The 16,090-nt window shown below is 39.0% G+C and overlaps 1 protein-coding gene across 1 annotated transcript; it reads left to right on the forward strand.

The window, feature by feature from the left end:
- Positions 1-901: 901 nt before the first annotated feature.
- LOC148816546 (uncharacterized) lies at positions 902-11,247 on the forward strand. The gene is made up of 8 exons (XM_088939564.1): positions 902-1,062; positions 3,295-3,378; positions 7,018-7,101; positions 7,755-7,841; positions 8,745-9,083; positions 9,313-9,464; positions 10,558-10,664; positions 11,094-11,247. The coding sequence occupies exons 1-8, from the start codon at positions 999-1,001 to the stop codon at positions 11,245-11,247; spliced, it is 1,071 nt and encodes a 356-aa protein (XP_088795690.1). The 5' UTR covers positions 902-998.
- The last annotated feature ends 4,843 nt before the right edge of the window (positions 11,248-16,090 follow it).

A 16,090-nucleotide genomic window follows, 5' to 3' on the forward strand; every position in this document is an offset into this window, starting at 1 on the left:
GGTATGAGATAAAACAGAGATTCTGTTTCCCTGATGTGCTAATCTAGTGATACAGGACACAAGAAGCATCGAAACTGTCCGTAGTGGGGAACTAACTCACAGTTTCTTACAAATGCCCAGATGCTTCATTCTATTATTACTGTATATTTTTAGACTTATGATCCTGAATGCCCCCCTCGTGTTCTATAGTATTAGGATAAACACGGAAAATCTGTTGATGTAATTATTGAACATTTGTTTGGTCAGCTCCCAGAACCTGCTGATTGCTGTGACTAGTTCTTGCTTTGAGGTTGTGTTCATTGTTATTGAAATGTAGACTTTGAGGTCGTGCCCAACCGTCTCCGTTGGATTTAAAGCAGTTAATTCTTTTGTCTTTTTCTCCCAGTTTATTTTGCCTGCTGTATTACTTGACATTGGTCCTCTGTGTTTCAGATCAGTGTCCTAAGCAAAAGGGTGTCTAAATCTGTAATGCTCCCTGATGCTGTTGTTTTAAAGTAAATAGTACAGAAATGTATAACAAATACATCAGTTTAAAAAAAATACCCATGTCTGCTCAGTTACAAGAGTTCTTGTTTGAACTTTTTCATTTTCTGAATCTTACATTTGATGACATACAGATGTCTTAATGGCTTTAGCCCATCAGAGCTATTTCCATGTGATTTATTGTATGTACAGTATATATTATAGCGACTGTCTATCACACCTGTTGCCAGGTATCTATGTGTGGGTTGTTCTCAGGTGACACTATTTCTGTTTGTTGTCTTATATAATAGCTTTGCCAAAAAGGAGAAGCTGGTGATTTACATATAGAAAGGAAATGGGTATTACTGTGAGTAAACCATATAAATAGAACACTACCATTCTTTCTCTCTTCCTGTTCCTATTTCTGTATGTACCTCTAAGTCAGTCTTTTCTGATCAGTCAGAAGACGAGTTGGCTGTCTGTATCGCTTGGTTTCTTTGGTTCTGTTGTCGGTGCGTGTATCTGGATCAGTCTTAATGTCGGAGGAAGTTTGCTATTCCACTGTGACCTTTTCTAAAAGCCCCAGTGCTGGAACACCTGGTGAGTCTCAATGCAGTTAAACCATTTTGTGAACCTTTTCACTCCGTATGGTCTGTATCACCTTCTTTGTGTGTGGTGTTAAGTGGCTGTATTATCCTCTCTCTCGTTAGTTTTCATGTGTTGTAGGATCTGTGTTATCCTGTTGCTGGTCGCGTTTACCTGCTGTAGGATCTGTATTATCCTGTCTAATGCTCACATGCTGAACTCTTTGTATTTTCGCCTCTATCTTTCAGTGTTCACATGCTGTGGAGTTTAACTGGCATTGGGCTCTGCTCTTGCCTCTTCTTTTCTCCTAGAGACATGCTGCCTAGGCTAACAAGTAACTCTAAATTGTTCATGTGTGTGTTTACCCTACAACTAACTGGCATGCCATGCAGGCTGTAATCCCATATGCTTACCCTACATTACTGGGATAAGCTCTAGATTGCTGCAACCCTCACCAGGAATTAAATGATGGCTGAAGGGGTGGAGACCTTAACAAACTGAAGGAGATGCTCATCCCAGGCTTGTCATATCAGTGGAGATTTGTCACCATCTGTTCAATGTTGGCAAAGACACTTGTCAACCCATATAAAACAATTGTCAGGGACTCATTTGAAATTATATATTATACTATATAATCGTAGTTATTTTCACATTACAGTGAAAAATCATTAGCAGATGATCACTCTTCTAGCGGAGTGGAGATTTACTCAGCTGTGTTTTCTGAGTGCCTCTGATCACTGCAACTTGTGTTCTTGGTGATCTTCAAATCTGCATAATGTACAGGATGGTTTCTCAAAGAGCTGTATGCACATTGCTATGGTGCTGGCCCTTAAGGGAAGAGAAGACCAAGACTTCCTGTCAGTAATTTCCCTTTTGTGGAAGGAACTTGCTGTGTAATAAGCATCACACTGCTTTATTTCCTATTGAAAAGGACATTTGTAAAAGGTCATACAACTTCATATGTGGGTTGGGTCTTTACAGGAATGACCAATGGCGTTCGCATACTGAAATCCTCTTCTCTAAATGCATAAGTGTGCTTTCCTGCAGCCATACCATTATAAAATCTTAGAGAAGTCAGGGTTTATCAGAGTAGACTGTTGCCTAGAGTGGAGCGATGTTTATTGACTGGTTTGACCAAATGTCTGTACACCGCCATGTCAATAGCAAGTATAACCCGAGTTCTAGGAATGTGTAAAAGTGTTAAAAAGCACATTTTAAAATTGACGGTCCATTTTATAGGTGATCTGTGACATTAGGATTGAGATTGTCAGGAACAGTGCATTCTGAATATACTGGCGGCTTTTGAATTTGGGGAAAACCCACAAAGGAATGTTTGTAATATCAACTGTATCAATATCAATATATATATATATCTCAATATATAACTGTAATATCAAGGTCATCAATCCAAGAGCTGACCTTTCAGCATCTACTAGACTCACAGATGGTAATATTTTACAAACGATAGGCCCTTGAGAGTAACACAGCACACATGTCTCAATTACTAGAGAAAGATTCACAGCAAGACCCACATTTGACATTTGGGCTGTGTTAGAACTGTCCAAAGCAATGAGTAGAAAGCATCATTGTTGCAAGTTTAAGATCCCAACAGACTTTTAGATTTCTCAGAAGGTAACTGTGAGAAGTCATCACACATTTTGATTAATTGTGTGTGAAATGCAATGGGACTGAATAAAATCCTAATTTTAAATCTGCGTATCGGCATAAAAATGAAACCTACATTGAATAACCTGATTTAAAGGCAGTGTTAACTGAAACTATTAAATAGCTAGGATCTCAAGCACGGAGCACTATTGCACATCAGATACAAAGATTTCAGGTTTAAAGTTAAGTAACAAAGAATGCATGGACATCTATTGGACAATAACAGTCTAAACCAAAGTTTACTTCTGAGATTCATTCTCCTGCATTTTGTATAAACTCAGTCAATATTCAATGATCACCAATTCAGCTCAAGATAACTAAGAAGGAGTTTAGAATCACTTGGGCATTCAGTAAAACCTGAAGAAGTGTTTCTGTCCTCTGCTGTTGAGAACTGGCTCAAAAATATTATGTAAGTGCAGAAAAGGAATCTTCAACACGTTCCTATTATGACGTTCTGGTTAACTGAATTGTCAAGACATCACTGAAGATGTTCCAATTAACCAAGTTTAAAGAGCTCTCTCATTGCAGTCACAAGAGATGGAATGAGTCTGTGTGTTAAATCCCTGGTTCTGTCTCTGTCAGTGAAACAGGAAGAGGTGACCTATGAAGCGGTCAAGACCGTAAGATCTCCATCAGCCCAGACAGCACCTCCTCCTGGTCCACCAGGTCAGTCATAGGTCTTTATCTTGCAATGAAATAGAAGCTGTTTCATTGTCAGACAAGTAGAGCTGTCAGGTGAGTGTGACTTCCATACAGTACAGTTTAATATTCTTTTCGTGCATTCCATTGGGCAATTTCTTTATTGGTAGCTTTTTTGATCAATAACTAGCCCGTTTTAAGTAGTGTATATCACCAACTGATGTGTATATCTTCAATGTACCTTTCTAAGAATTACAACTTTTGTGCTTATTAGTTTTCAACTTTGCATAGTGTACAATATTTTAAAACACAATGACCTCTGTGTGGTTTCCCAAAGCATTATGCATGTTGCTATGGTGATGGCCCTCAGGGGAAAAGATGCCAGTTCCTGTTTCTCAGTTATTTCCCTTTAGCATATGGACTGGATTAGAGCAAAGGGAACCTGCTGTAATAAACATGACAAACTTATTTCATATTAGAATATTGAGAAAGGTCATGAAACACTGTGTGTGGGTGGAAGTCCAACCAAGTCCAAACCTTTGTCAGACCTCTTTACTTGTTTCCATAACAGGATAGTTTTACCGTCGCTGTCCAGCCAGGAGAAGAGTTTTTACAGGAAGTGAACAATGGTGTTGGCCAGTGATGTCTGTGTTAAGCTCTAGGTTCTTCTATAACAGAACAGTCAAATTGCAACACTAAAGTTATAAACATTGTACACATTTAGAACCAAGTTCAACAATAATCTAAGCTAAAAGAGGTCTTTAAATGCACTTTTGAGCATCACCAGTGATCCATGCTTTCTTGTGGCATTTGGCAGGGAATTCAAATGTCTGAGAGCATGGTTTGGTCACGTCTGCCACAGAGAGGCATCAATTTCTAGTAGAAATGGTTAGCAAGCAGCACAGCAACATAAGAATGGACTGTTTCTGTAACATGCACTGTTGTTTGGTAGACGATCAGTGATCAGAAGCTGTAAACTGGATCCAAGTGCAGGTACTGTAAGTTGAAGTCAAGTACTCATCCAAAGCTGTAGTTATTCGAAAAACACCAAGTGGTAGGGACAATCCAAGACAAAGTTGGAGTGAAAGAAAACAATCAAAAGCCTAGGAAATGACAAAAAAAAACAATTCAAGGGGAAAATCCAAGAGCAAAGTCAAAACCAAGCAAAGATCAGTAAGAGACCAGGATCAAAATCACTAATACCTGAGTGTGGGTGTGTCATAGGGGCAGGTCATAAATTCCCTGCTTAAATGTGCTCCTTTAGGACAAATTTCCTTCCTGATCTGGTCATTCTGGCAATGGGCTGAGTGGCAGGTCTGCCAGTCTATCAGGTAGTGGTAATTCTAATGCTGTCTGTGTTATTTAAGTGACAGTGGGTATGACAATTTCATTTAAAAGGTTAATAAGGGAGCTTCAAAGCTTTATAAAAGAGCTAAAAAGAAAATTGTAAACTCTGTAGGCAACCAGTGAAAATAAGATGATATGATTGAGATTTTGACAATGAATGCTTGAGATACCAACTTCCTTACGTAAAATACTGTGGTCAATCATCACTAATGCAGCTCTTGATAAACAAGGCACCTCGAAGCAGCTGATGTTAGTGGGTCATTCAGTTAGTAGATCATTCAATTCAGACAAGAGCTGTCTCTGTACTCTGGAGTAGACAGAAACTGGACAGACTCCCGTGACTTATGACTCTATGACTTACTATACTCCAGTAATGGTATGAGTGTTTTAACTTTTTATTTTAGAGAAACCGATAACAAAATTTAAATACATTACATTACACATTATTGACATTACTCACCAATCCTTTTTATAACAAAAATATACCAATACACATCATACATGGAAATGTAGTCTATTTATATCTGTTCCCTTAATATTTTACAATTATTTTACTTCTAAACCAAGCTATCAAAGTTAGGAAGATACATATTTTTTTTTATTTATGAGGGGGGAAATAATGTAGATATACGTTCCTAATTCTAGTTTCAGTTATTCTGTATCTCCACAAATGAAAGGTTTAATGTATTTAACCCCCCAGACCCAAATTTGACAAATGTGTTCATCTGTAATTGAAAACGTTAATTTTTTCCGGTATGCGAATTGTTGATTAATTCAATCCAACCATTGATTGTTAGTAAATCCGGGAGGAGCCACTTTCTTGTGATTGTCTTTTAACAGTACCTGCAGATAAGAGAATTCCAAACAGATATTTGTCAGCACTACTTAAATGCCCTTGCCAAAATATAGCGCCTCAAACGTAAAGGGTAAAGTTAAATACATATGACGTTACACACCAGTCCTTTAAATATACCAATATACATCACACATGAAAGTGTAGTCTCTTTATATATGTTCCCTTATAATTGTTTTGCTTCGAAACCGAACTATATGCATTCAAAATAAGGAAGACATTCTTTCAAATATATTCTCTAGGGCCCCTAGTAAATCCATCCAGACAGGCCTTGTTTTAGGGCACTCCCAGAATATACGCCAGTGTTGGCCTTCTTGGTTTCCACACTGTCTCCAGTATTTAGAATTTTGCTCCGTACGGTGTGCCCGCTGCTTCGGAGTGATAAAGAATCTGAAACTCTTTTCCCAGCAAAACTCTCTCCAGAAATGTGAGTTAGTACATCTCCGTTGACATCCGCCAAATTGAAACCACTCATTTGCAATCATATTTTCTTTCACCCATTTATCTTTTATATACACTCTGCAGAATGCGATTTCTTTTCAATAAAACCTCGTATGAATGAGATATAAACCCCTTACTTGACTCTGTTTTATAGGTATAGGTAACTGCTTTTACCACTACATCATCAACAATGTCTAGGTCCCCCTATTTAATATCACTACTAAAGTCTTGGCAGACTTGGAAATATCTATAGAAATCTTGATTCTCCAAATGGTGTTTCTCTATTAAAAACTGAAAGCTTTGTAACTGTTTTTTTTTAGTTATAGCACAAAGTAGTGTCCTTATTCCTTTTGCTATCCAAACTTTCAATCTATTATTCATTCTATTTGAACTCCATATCATAATCACACCATCTGAGTACCTTTGCTGCATCACTTAAGTGATGTTCTTTTATAAATGAATTCCACATCTTTAGTTGGAGGTTCATCCATGGATAAAGTATTTATCAATGACTTATCTAAGTTATTATTGCTTAACAATGCCTGAATTAGGGGGTTGCTCATAAAGGATGGTTCAATGTCTTTCCACCTGTCTTGATAATCTGAGTTACAGGAATTAATCAAGTATTTAGTTTGAGATGCATATTAATAATCTTTCAAATTTGGTAATGCCTTTCCTCCTTTATCTTTTGAAAATTGCAACATTTTGAATCTTATTCTTGATCCCCTGCCATATAAATCTAGAAATCATTTTATCTTATTCTGAAAATTGTTTTGAAGAGACCTTTATGGGGCAATCTTGATATAAGAGTAAATGTGGTTAGACGTTCATTTTTACTGATTCAATTCTAGAACTAAAACTTATAAAGGGGGTTAGATTCTGCTTTAATTTTAACTATAAGGGTCCATAATTAATTGCTGATAATGTAGAGATATCTTTTGGCAAACAGATTCCTAAATATCTCTTTGAGATTTGGTCCCACCAAAGGTATGAGTGTTTTAAACCCCAGGTTCTCTCTCGGTCAGTGAAACAGGATGAGAGAACCACTGAAGATGTGAAGACAGCTGGATCTCCCCCAGCCCAGACAGCACCTCTTCCTGAAGCACCTGGTCAGTCATACAGTACATCTTGTTTTTAATAATGAAATAGAAACTGTTTGCTCATCAGACAAGCAGAGCTGTGGGGTGGATGTGATTGATGTTTTGTTCACGTATCTCAAAGTCTTTGGAAAAGGTAGTTTCGGTCTTAAATCTTTTTCACCTGTTAAATAATAAATGATGCCGTGCAGTGTTGAGACTGTGAATGATCTGTGCCTCTATTGTCTGAGCAGAGAGACTTGCCCTGTGACATTATAATGTGTCACCTACCTATTCTAGTGTTTTGTTTTCTCACTGATCTGAGAAGTCTTGTATCTCATGTTCCAATTCCACATTTCAAGAAGAGTTTTGGACACTGGCAACCACAACTATAGCAACATCTCCTGGCCTGTCATCCTAAATTACTTTGTGCTTTCTGATTTATAGTGTAGTGGCTACCAGTATGGTATCATATGTAATCTTAGTTTCTGCAGCAGTTTTTTTTTACATTACAATAAATAGGATTGAGCCAGCCACATACCTTAGTGTTGGCATTGTATGTGTAAGTTTACCAGATTTGCAGTTGGCACTCCATTTCTATGAGGAAACCCCAGTGCTTCCAGTACTGAGCCTTGTGGAACTCCACTTATGACCAGATAGCAATTCTCTTGATTTTCCGTTCACAGTGAAAGCTAGGCCCAGACTTCCTGCAGTGTGTCTGGGGCTCCTGTGTGCTGCACTACTGATTGCCCTCATAGCCCTGACTGTCTACTGTGAGTATAACAGTGTGCGATTAGTTGCAGTATGACTGAGTATAGTTTAGACATGAGGGGTATTGTTATCTTGCACAGGTAAGAATCATTTATCGGTTCCTAACTTTGAAATACATCCTGTATGCTCTGGGATCACAGATTAGTCTGAATATTGTGCTTTTGTCTGTATTATGTTTCTTGTCTGTTTTAATATCATGGTGCGTTAATTCTATGTTAATAGTATAAGTAATAGTAATAGTTGTTGACTTTCTTCTCTTTCCAGCATTAAATAAACCTATTACTTGTTCCAAAGGAATAGTATAGTATGTTAATAGTATCAGCAGTTCTGGGGTAAAGTACAATATGGAGAATTAAGTAGAGTTAAATTGCAGACTTCGATACCTTTTTAGATGTTTACTAGGAATCATCATGTAGCCATGTCACAGGGAGACACCCTGGGAAAGGGCAGGGGGAGGGAACAAAGGAAATGCAGTACTCTGTGTGCTTGTGCCAGAACTGACCAGCTGCTATGTAGATTGTCCCGCACTTTTTTTTAAATTTATTGATCAGTAGTTATGGTTTGGTTTGGAAATAGTCCTGTCTGTACATTCAAAGTTATTCCTTTTCTGCATTACAGTGTCACCCTCACCGCATATTCCAATATTCAGTAATAGGTCGAACCAGAAAGACATACCTCTGATAACCAGAAAGGTGTTAAGGTGATAAGGTGTGAGATGGTGACTACTGTACATGAGAAAGGCTTGTGACCTGTGAAGCAGATTTTGTCTCGTTTATCAAGATGCTCAAAGAGGGAATTATGAGAAATGGTGACTCACTACAGAATGCAGTGAAGGAAACAGAACATTGCAGCTCTGTGAGAAAGTTTTTTTGGTTTTAAAGTACAGTAAATAATTCACTCCACAGATATTGGCAAAACTCAGAACATTTCTCAGTTAAACGATGAACTGGATCACCTGAGAGAAAACAACAGCAACCTGACTGCAGTCCGTGACAGGTTACAGGTGAACTTCAGCAACCTGACTGCAGTCCGTGATAGGTTACAGGTAAACTTCAACAACCTGACTGCAGCCCACGACAAGTTACAGGTGGACTTCAGGAATCTGACTACAAACTACACCAATCTGTCTGTAAGCAACGTGAAGTTACAGGAAGAAAGAAAAAATCTCACATCTGTGATCACTAAGTTGAGAAAGCACTTTCCAGTGGATCAGTACTGCCCTGTCACAAACCAAAGCACACTAGGTGAGTTGTCTGATCCCTTTATTCCATTCTGTCTGTAAGGATTCAGATGGACTGCTTGGGCTGTTTCCCTCTTCAGAATGTTATGTTGGTGACTGGGTCTTCCTGAGCCTCTGTGAAGTAGAAAGTTCAGTTTGGAAGTCTACTATAGTGAAGAGATGTGCTGGGTGCATGCACCGTGCTGAAGAGAGAGATGAACTGATATGTGCTGTTGTCTGTTCTTACTCTCCAGAGGAAGAGTGCAGACCTTGTCTTCAGGACTGGGAGTTGTTCAACTCCAAGTGTTACTACTTCTCTACTGAACAACTGAACTGGAATAACAGTCGCACCGCCTGCAGAAAGCAGGGAGCTGATCTGGTGGTTATAAACAGTAGTAGTGAACAGGTAGGAGGCTGCGTGTTACTTCACTGCTACTTTGTTGCAAAATGAAAATTACAATACAGAAATGAAATGACAAGTGGACAGAAACTGGTCCTTTACCATTATTCCCAATTTAGTCTTTGGTATTTACTCATGAAAATATTTTTCTCCCTACTAATGCCACTGTATATACAGTATAAGCAAAGGTAAAACTGAACTCCTAATGTCATAAAATCTAAAAGAAATATTCACACAGCCTGTTGTGGTATCATACGGGCTGTGTTTGGCAGGTAGGTGGAGCTCTTGATAGATAGCATTAGTATGCCTCCACAGCTGGAGACTGTTTGCATGTTAAGGAGATTCAGCTGAGGGAGTGATAATAAGATCATAAGTGTTTCCCTGTCCGCCTGCTGGTAAGATAAAGAAGGCAGTTGTTCAGATCCAGCCCAACAGAAATGACTGAGTCAAGGGTCTTCCACTGTTACTTCCTGAAAGAATTAGAGGTAAGGTTTGTTGAGACCAGGCAACCATGAGCAAAGGGCTCAGTGATGAGAGTAAGCCTCAGGAAAGTCTCAGAGGACACCATGAAAAGGACAGATGCATGTGTGAGTGGGAGGCTGTTAGTCTCAGAGTCTGAGATGGCTCGGAAAGTTATAGATTGAGAGAACAGTTTATGAGGGGTGTGTCTAGAGGGGTGAACCAAAGTGGTGTCCACAATCCCCATGGCATCACACTATCAACACTTCTACTATGTCTGCCATATGAAGTCTAATGTGATCCCCTAAAACATGACAGCAGTTTTGTCTTCATAATTGTCAATATCACTGGCTGGGTAAATACAGCAGAAAATAAATACCTTGATCTGTGGCATTGTATCTTAGAGTAGCTGTTCTATTATTCCTTTTTTCTCTGTAATAAAACAGCATGCAGTCTCGTGGTGTAAAATGTCAGTGCTCGAGAGCAGTAAAACCTGCTTCTCCTCTGTGAGGTCAGTCACGGAGCCCAGTGGTGCCAATCCTGCCTGTCTTCAGTTTCACAGGGCACTGGAGTGGTTTTGTGTTTGGGGGCACTTGTTCAACAAGGAGACTAGAGGTGTGTCATTCTGTTTTGTGCTCAGGAGTTCATCAGTAATCGTACTAAAGGACGTGAATACTGGATGGGAATGACTGATGTAGCTGTAGAAGGAACCTGGATCTGGGTGGATGGTACTCAACCAACTGTAAGGTAAGATCAATGAAGATACTGATTTTAACCTGCACCTGTCCAAACAGACTGTTAATGAAAGATGAAAGAGTAACCCCAAACTGAAAACTATAAAGAAGAAATAAAATATCTGAAGTGTTGAGCTTTGTTTAGGTGATGGAATAGACCTTAGACACAAACACACACATACAGTACTGACTACAGAGCTACAGATGCATTAAAAGAACAAAGTAGACACTGGACAGGACTGAGCAGATGTGAGCATTTGAATGTAGTGAAGGCACTGCTGTTTCTGACAGGTGAGGGACAGCAATGGCACTACCAGTTTCCACTATGAGCTGTACTGAGGGAAAGGTAACAGGTTTTCCAGGAACAGTTTGTCAGTGTTTCCTCTGTGAAGCTGATGAACTAAGTGAGTGTTTAAGTTAAAGACAAACTGTTGTGTTTCAGGTACTGGACTGCTGGTGAACCTAACAATTGTCAGAAAGAAGACTGTTTGGCTACCACAAAAGATGTTAAAGAAGTAATGAATTGGAATGATAAAAAATGTGAATTACTACTGCTCAGGATCTGTGAAGGCAGCTCCCTGCCCCTGTCTCCTTAGACTCTCCGCTGTGTGCAGCCACTGCAGCTTCCCATGGTGACGACTACAGCTGCATGACCTGTCTGTGTCACTGACACACCTGCCCTGACACCCACACTGTCACTGAGGCTGGTGAACAATCTATAGTTTTATAATCTTCTCCAGTTCCATATTAAATAACACTATGATTTTTTTAAATGCGCAGGAAGAAACTAAGTCGACCATTGTTCCTCAGAGTGCATGGCCGTTATTAGAAAAGACATACCTTTGAACATCTCATTACTTTTCCTGTGCTTTGTAAAACATATCTGAGAAGTGATTTATATCTGTTTAATGTAAAACAATCTGAGAAGAAAACAAATCTGGTCTGTGCGGAAGAGGAGGGGATAATTATTTGTGTTCTGCCTGACTCTGGCTGTGCCTCGTGTCAGCAAGGAATAATGGGTGCCATTTACTGTTCTTACATATTCAATATACTGTAAGCTTATCAGACACTTATGTAAGCTTATACACCCTCCTGTCTTCACAAGTAAGAATGCATGATTTCACACTGGTTGGATTTGCAAAATGGATGGTTTTTAATGGGGTGCATTTTTTTAAATTCAGCATGGTCTTTGTTTATTTGGTGTTGTGAAATACTGTAGTCCTTTACTCTGAGAACATCAGAATCTGTCTTGCATATTTATAAAGGATTATGCTACTTACATATTTATAAGGGATATTATCTGAAATATGCAGTGTCATGTCAACTGATATAGGAAGGTCTAATTGATAGAAGAATTGTAACAGTTCTGTATATATTTTTAAACTTGTTATTTTTGCTTTTCACATTAAAACATCTTAAGGTCTATTTCTAAACCTTTTCTTGCTTAAAAAATGTGCACTCTTTGATTTGCTTAAAATTTGAAGTGTCATGTACAAGTTATTGTTTTAATATAATATTCTTGTAAGTGTGCAAGTTAGTGTCCTCAACATCAACAGAATTTGTGACTGTGGCCACATCAATTACAATAAAACAAGTGACACTATTTTTTGTGTGTTTCTGCAGTTTAGTGTTTCTTTTTTATTGTTGTTAGTCCTATAGTTCTGCAATTATACTTGTAAGTACACCAACCTTAGTCCAAATATGACCAGTGATGAACTTTGACACAGGGAGATGATGGTTTTGATGGTGTAATGTTTGGTGTGTGAGATTTCCTGGCATGGTTTGGATGCATTGATTTACTCCACTCATAAGACAAGGTCAGTGCTCATTGCTACGTAATGGTACTGAGAGGTCATCTTCATCCCATTTTGCTGCACTTCTTCCTGCAGTGGGAGTGTCTTCACAATGACAAGGTCCCAGTCCACAAAACACAAGGTCTCCAAGTGGTTTGATGAACAGTTTGTTGATCTTACAGTATGCTGTAGGTCTTCACCTTCTCAGTCAACAACTCAAATGAGCGTTCATGGGCTATTTTTAAACAATGTCTGAGACATGTTTCTATCATCCATGTGTGACTGAACCTTTCTCAAAGAAGAATTTCATATCTCTGAAGTAGAAATCCAGATGCTGGTAGACTCTGTGACATGGTGAAAACAGGCATTACCATAACAAAGAGAGGCAATTGAGCCACAGAACATTTGCAAAGCCTGTGTGGTATCTGTCCTTTACATTGATGAACGTGTGCAATTGTGAGCATCACTGCATACAGTATATCATGTTCCCTGTTTTGCTTCCTTTATTTCTCTTCTGCTTCTCTTCTCCGATGCCCATACAGTAAAGAGCTATGCATTGAAACACCATCAATATCATTGGATTCAAAGGTTGTAAATGATCCCAAACTGAAGGATTCAGTCATTTTACCTTAAATGAATTGCTGTTTGTTACAAGTCAAGATCTTCACATGATGATCTTGGAATCGACCAATGTAAAGACTCCACCACAAGACAGGTAGGAAATTAGCCCCTCCTCAATGTGTAGAAAGAATATATTAACATCCCAGCAGCAGCAGGTTCCCTGCACTGTTTTGTAATCTTTTAACATTAACATAGAAACATTTTGATAAGTAACAAAGAATAATCATCACATTGCTGAATGATGGCTTGTTTTTATTCTCTATTAGGCCAAATCTTGTCATCAAGCTGTTTCAAAACAATACATCAACATTATATTGTGGTGTCACCAGGAGAAAGATTAACAAAACTATAATAATAAATAATTACATTTTGGGAGATATACTTGGTCCCTAACAATATGACAGATTGGCCCAACCCAGGTTACTAGTAGATACAGTTTATACACAAGTATATACAGTGAGAGTGAGGGGGACTGGTGATTGTGTGAAGATCACATTTTGGTGAACTGAGTCATTGCCATTGCAGTGTCGTGATTTTGGAGTGTCTTGTTCAGTGTTGAGACGGACAATGAGCTCTAACTGATACGCATTTAAAGGTGTGTTGTGGGCCCATGAAAACTCTTTTCCTTAGTAAACTTATTTGCCGTCCCGAAGCATAGTTTAACCCCCTGGAAAACTCTGTAAATTAGATTTGAGATGTAGACATTGTTTAATAGTTTTGTAATTCATGTCATGTTAATGAGAATTGTTGTGGTTTAATCTAATAAATATTTTCTGTTAAACCTAGCAATCACTGATTAAAATATGTGGTTTTAGTCAGTGTGTCCAAAAACCCTGTCTTTTATAGGCCTGGAGCAGGTGAAATTTGAACATATAATTTAAACGTACAGTACTGTCAGACAATGTGATTTCATCTGACACTTCATAATAATTCAAGGGAGTTATCTTTTTTACCTCCGCTTAATGTGTAAAGTGTTTTCAAGGCATTGAATTCTGACTTCAGTTTCTTTCCCAATTTATATGACTCTGCAGCATCTCTGGATTAAGCCTCTCAATGTTTGATGTGTTATACAGTCCAGGCAACAGATTCTAGAGTATATCCTGACCTATTATCCTGTTTCTGTCAGTGATAAGGGATGAATTAAAAATCAATTCAAAAGTGAAGACACTGTCTTCTTCAGCCCAGGTGGCTGCTTCACCTAGCCCAGAGGTTCTGTATTGTGTTGTCATTATGTGCCCCTTTCACACGTGTTGTACAACATTTCTGAAGGTGTATCACTGTGTTACACTGAATTTGAATATTGATTCATTGACTCACACCGGGACTGTAATGTGTGTGTGCTGAGAAGGGTAATCCCCAATGGAGAGAGTCCAAAAACACTTGCAAATTTGAAAGTTTACCCCAGACCTCCTTTGTCTACTCTGGCTGCAGTTTGTCTGGGGCTGCTGTGTGCCATCTTACTGACTGTCATCATAGCCTTGTGGGTCTTCTGTGAGTATAAACCAGTGTTATGTTTTGTGTCTAATTTGTTTGTGTGTGTGCCTGTAAAGAGCCTGAAAGAGCCTGATGATTTTACTGGTATGCAGTGTGCTTGCAGAAGAGCAGTGGAGTTCAAACTGTAAGGGCTTGTGTTGAGCCTGGTGCAGTGTGTGTGATGAGGATGATGTGTGCAAGACATCAGCAGCACTGACCTGGTGCTACCTTCTCTGTGCACAGCACATGTACTGTCAGTTGTTAGAATGGACACTCAGCACTAGAGAGCACATTATACAAGATGTGTCTCACCAAATTCTGAGTGGCTCTATATTTGGAGACACTTGTGGAACAGTAAGACTAGAGGTGTGTTTCTCTGTATCTTGTACTCAGGAGTACAAGATACGGGTTATGCAACACAAGCTTACACAAATCTGACTGTCTGTCTTGAGGTTATCCTCCTCCTAGATGACAGTCCCTGAAACTTAAACCCTCCTCTACACAAATGAAGCCTCATAGAAAGACTGTAGAAGTAGCACTTCTAGCTTCAAAGCAGGGAGGATGTTTGCCGAGTTCTGGGGGGGTCACTTCAGCAAAAACAATCGCAAACTTGACCTTTGCTGTACCTATTGTAGGTAAGTTGTGGGTTAATGATTGTCAATGAGCAGTACAGAAACAGTATAAGATCACATTAAGAGCACAGAGAAGAAGAGTAAGAAACACGAAGGAAGGAGAGATGGTCTAGAGGAGTTGGTATTTGAAGCATGCTCCTGGTGAGAGCCCCTACTTCATGATCATCCAAACCGGATCTGACTGGAGCTAAATATTTGAACCTTTTTAGAGAGCTTGCTAGATTGTGTGTTTAGGGAACTTGGGCTTCCTGGGTAGAAGATACCTCAGTTAGAAACATGCTTCCTGCTTGGGGCGCACTTCTAGAATAGGGAGATACAGTAGGCTCCCATTTATTCTGGGGCATCCGGGGTGCCGACCGAGAGATTAAACTGTGTGTTGTATCGCATTTATTTAGAAGGCAGCTGATCTCTCATTTGGCCTCTGCAGACATGAATTAAGAGTTCTGTACTTCGTAGAGTTTGGGTTTTTTTCTGGGTGATGAGAATGTTAGGCCTTGTTTTTTTATAAATACTGTACATAGAGTAACTTGTGTGTTATATGTTTTGTTGTGTATAATCTAGATGGTGTCTAGTCATTAATAAACATTTGTTGAACCAAGAGTGCTGGATTATTACTTTTTTCACCAAAGCTGTACCAGAGAATGAGGAATTCACTTGCCTTTAGTTATACCAACCGCTCTGGTATTCTCTGGAGAAATCACTAATAATTTGGGGGTTATGAATAATTAGTTTACTTATTGATGAGACCCATCAGTCAAATCCTGGTTTTCACCATTTTCGTTACCCCTTCTTTGTAACTGTACTGTACTTCCTGTATTGTATTGTGATGTACTTCCAGTAGACTGATTGTAGCTTCCTCTTAATGTCATACATAACAAGCACTCCGTGTTCCCACAGTCCTCAGAGTGAGGGAGCAGTAC

The sequence above is a fragment of the Atractosteus spatula genome, chromosome 22, assembly GCF_055471065.1.
Source record: "Atractosteus spatula isolate fAtrSpa1 chromosome 22, fAtrSpa1.hap1, whole genome shotgun sequence".
In the NCBI taxonomy this organism is placed as follows: Eukaryota; Metazoa; Chordata; class Actinopteri; order Semionotiformes; family Lepisosteidae; genus Atractosteus; species Atractosteus spatula.

Coding starts and splice junctions, on each gene's coding strand:
- LOC148816546 (XM_088939564.1), top strand. CDS start 999: ATGTCGGAGGAAGTTTGCTATTCCACTGTGACCTTTTCTAAAAGCCCC. Junction 7,102..7,754: donor ACCTCTTCCTGAAGCACCTG/GTCAGTCATACA, acceptor TTCCGTTCACAG/TGAAAGCTAGGCCCAGACTT. Junction 9,465..10,557: donor TAAACAGTAGTAGTGAACAG/GTAGGAGGCTGC, acceptor TTTTGTGCTCAG/GAGTTCATCAGTAATCGTAC.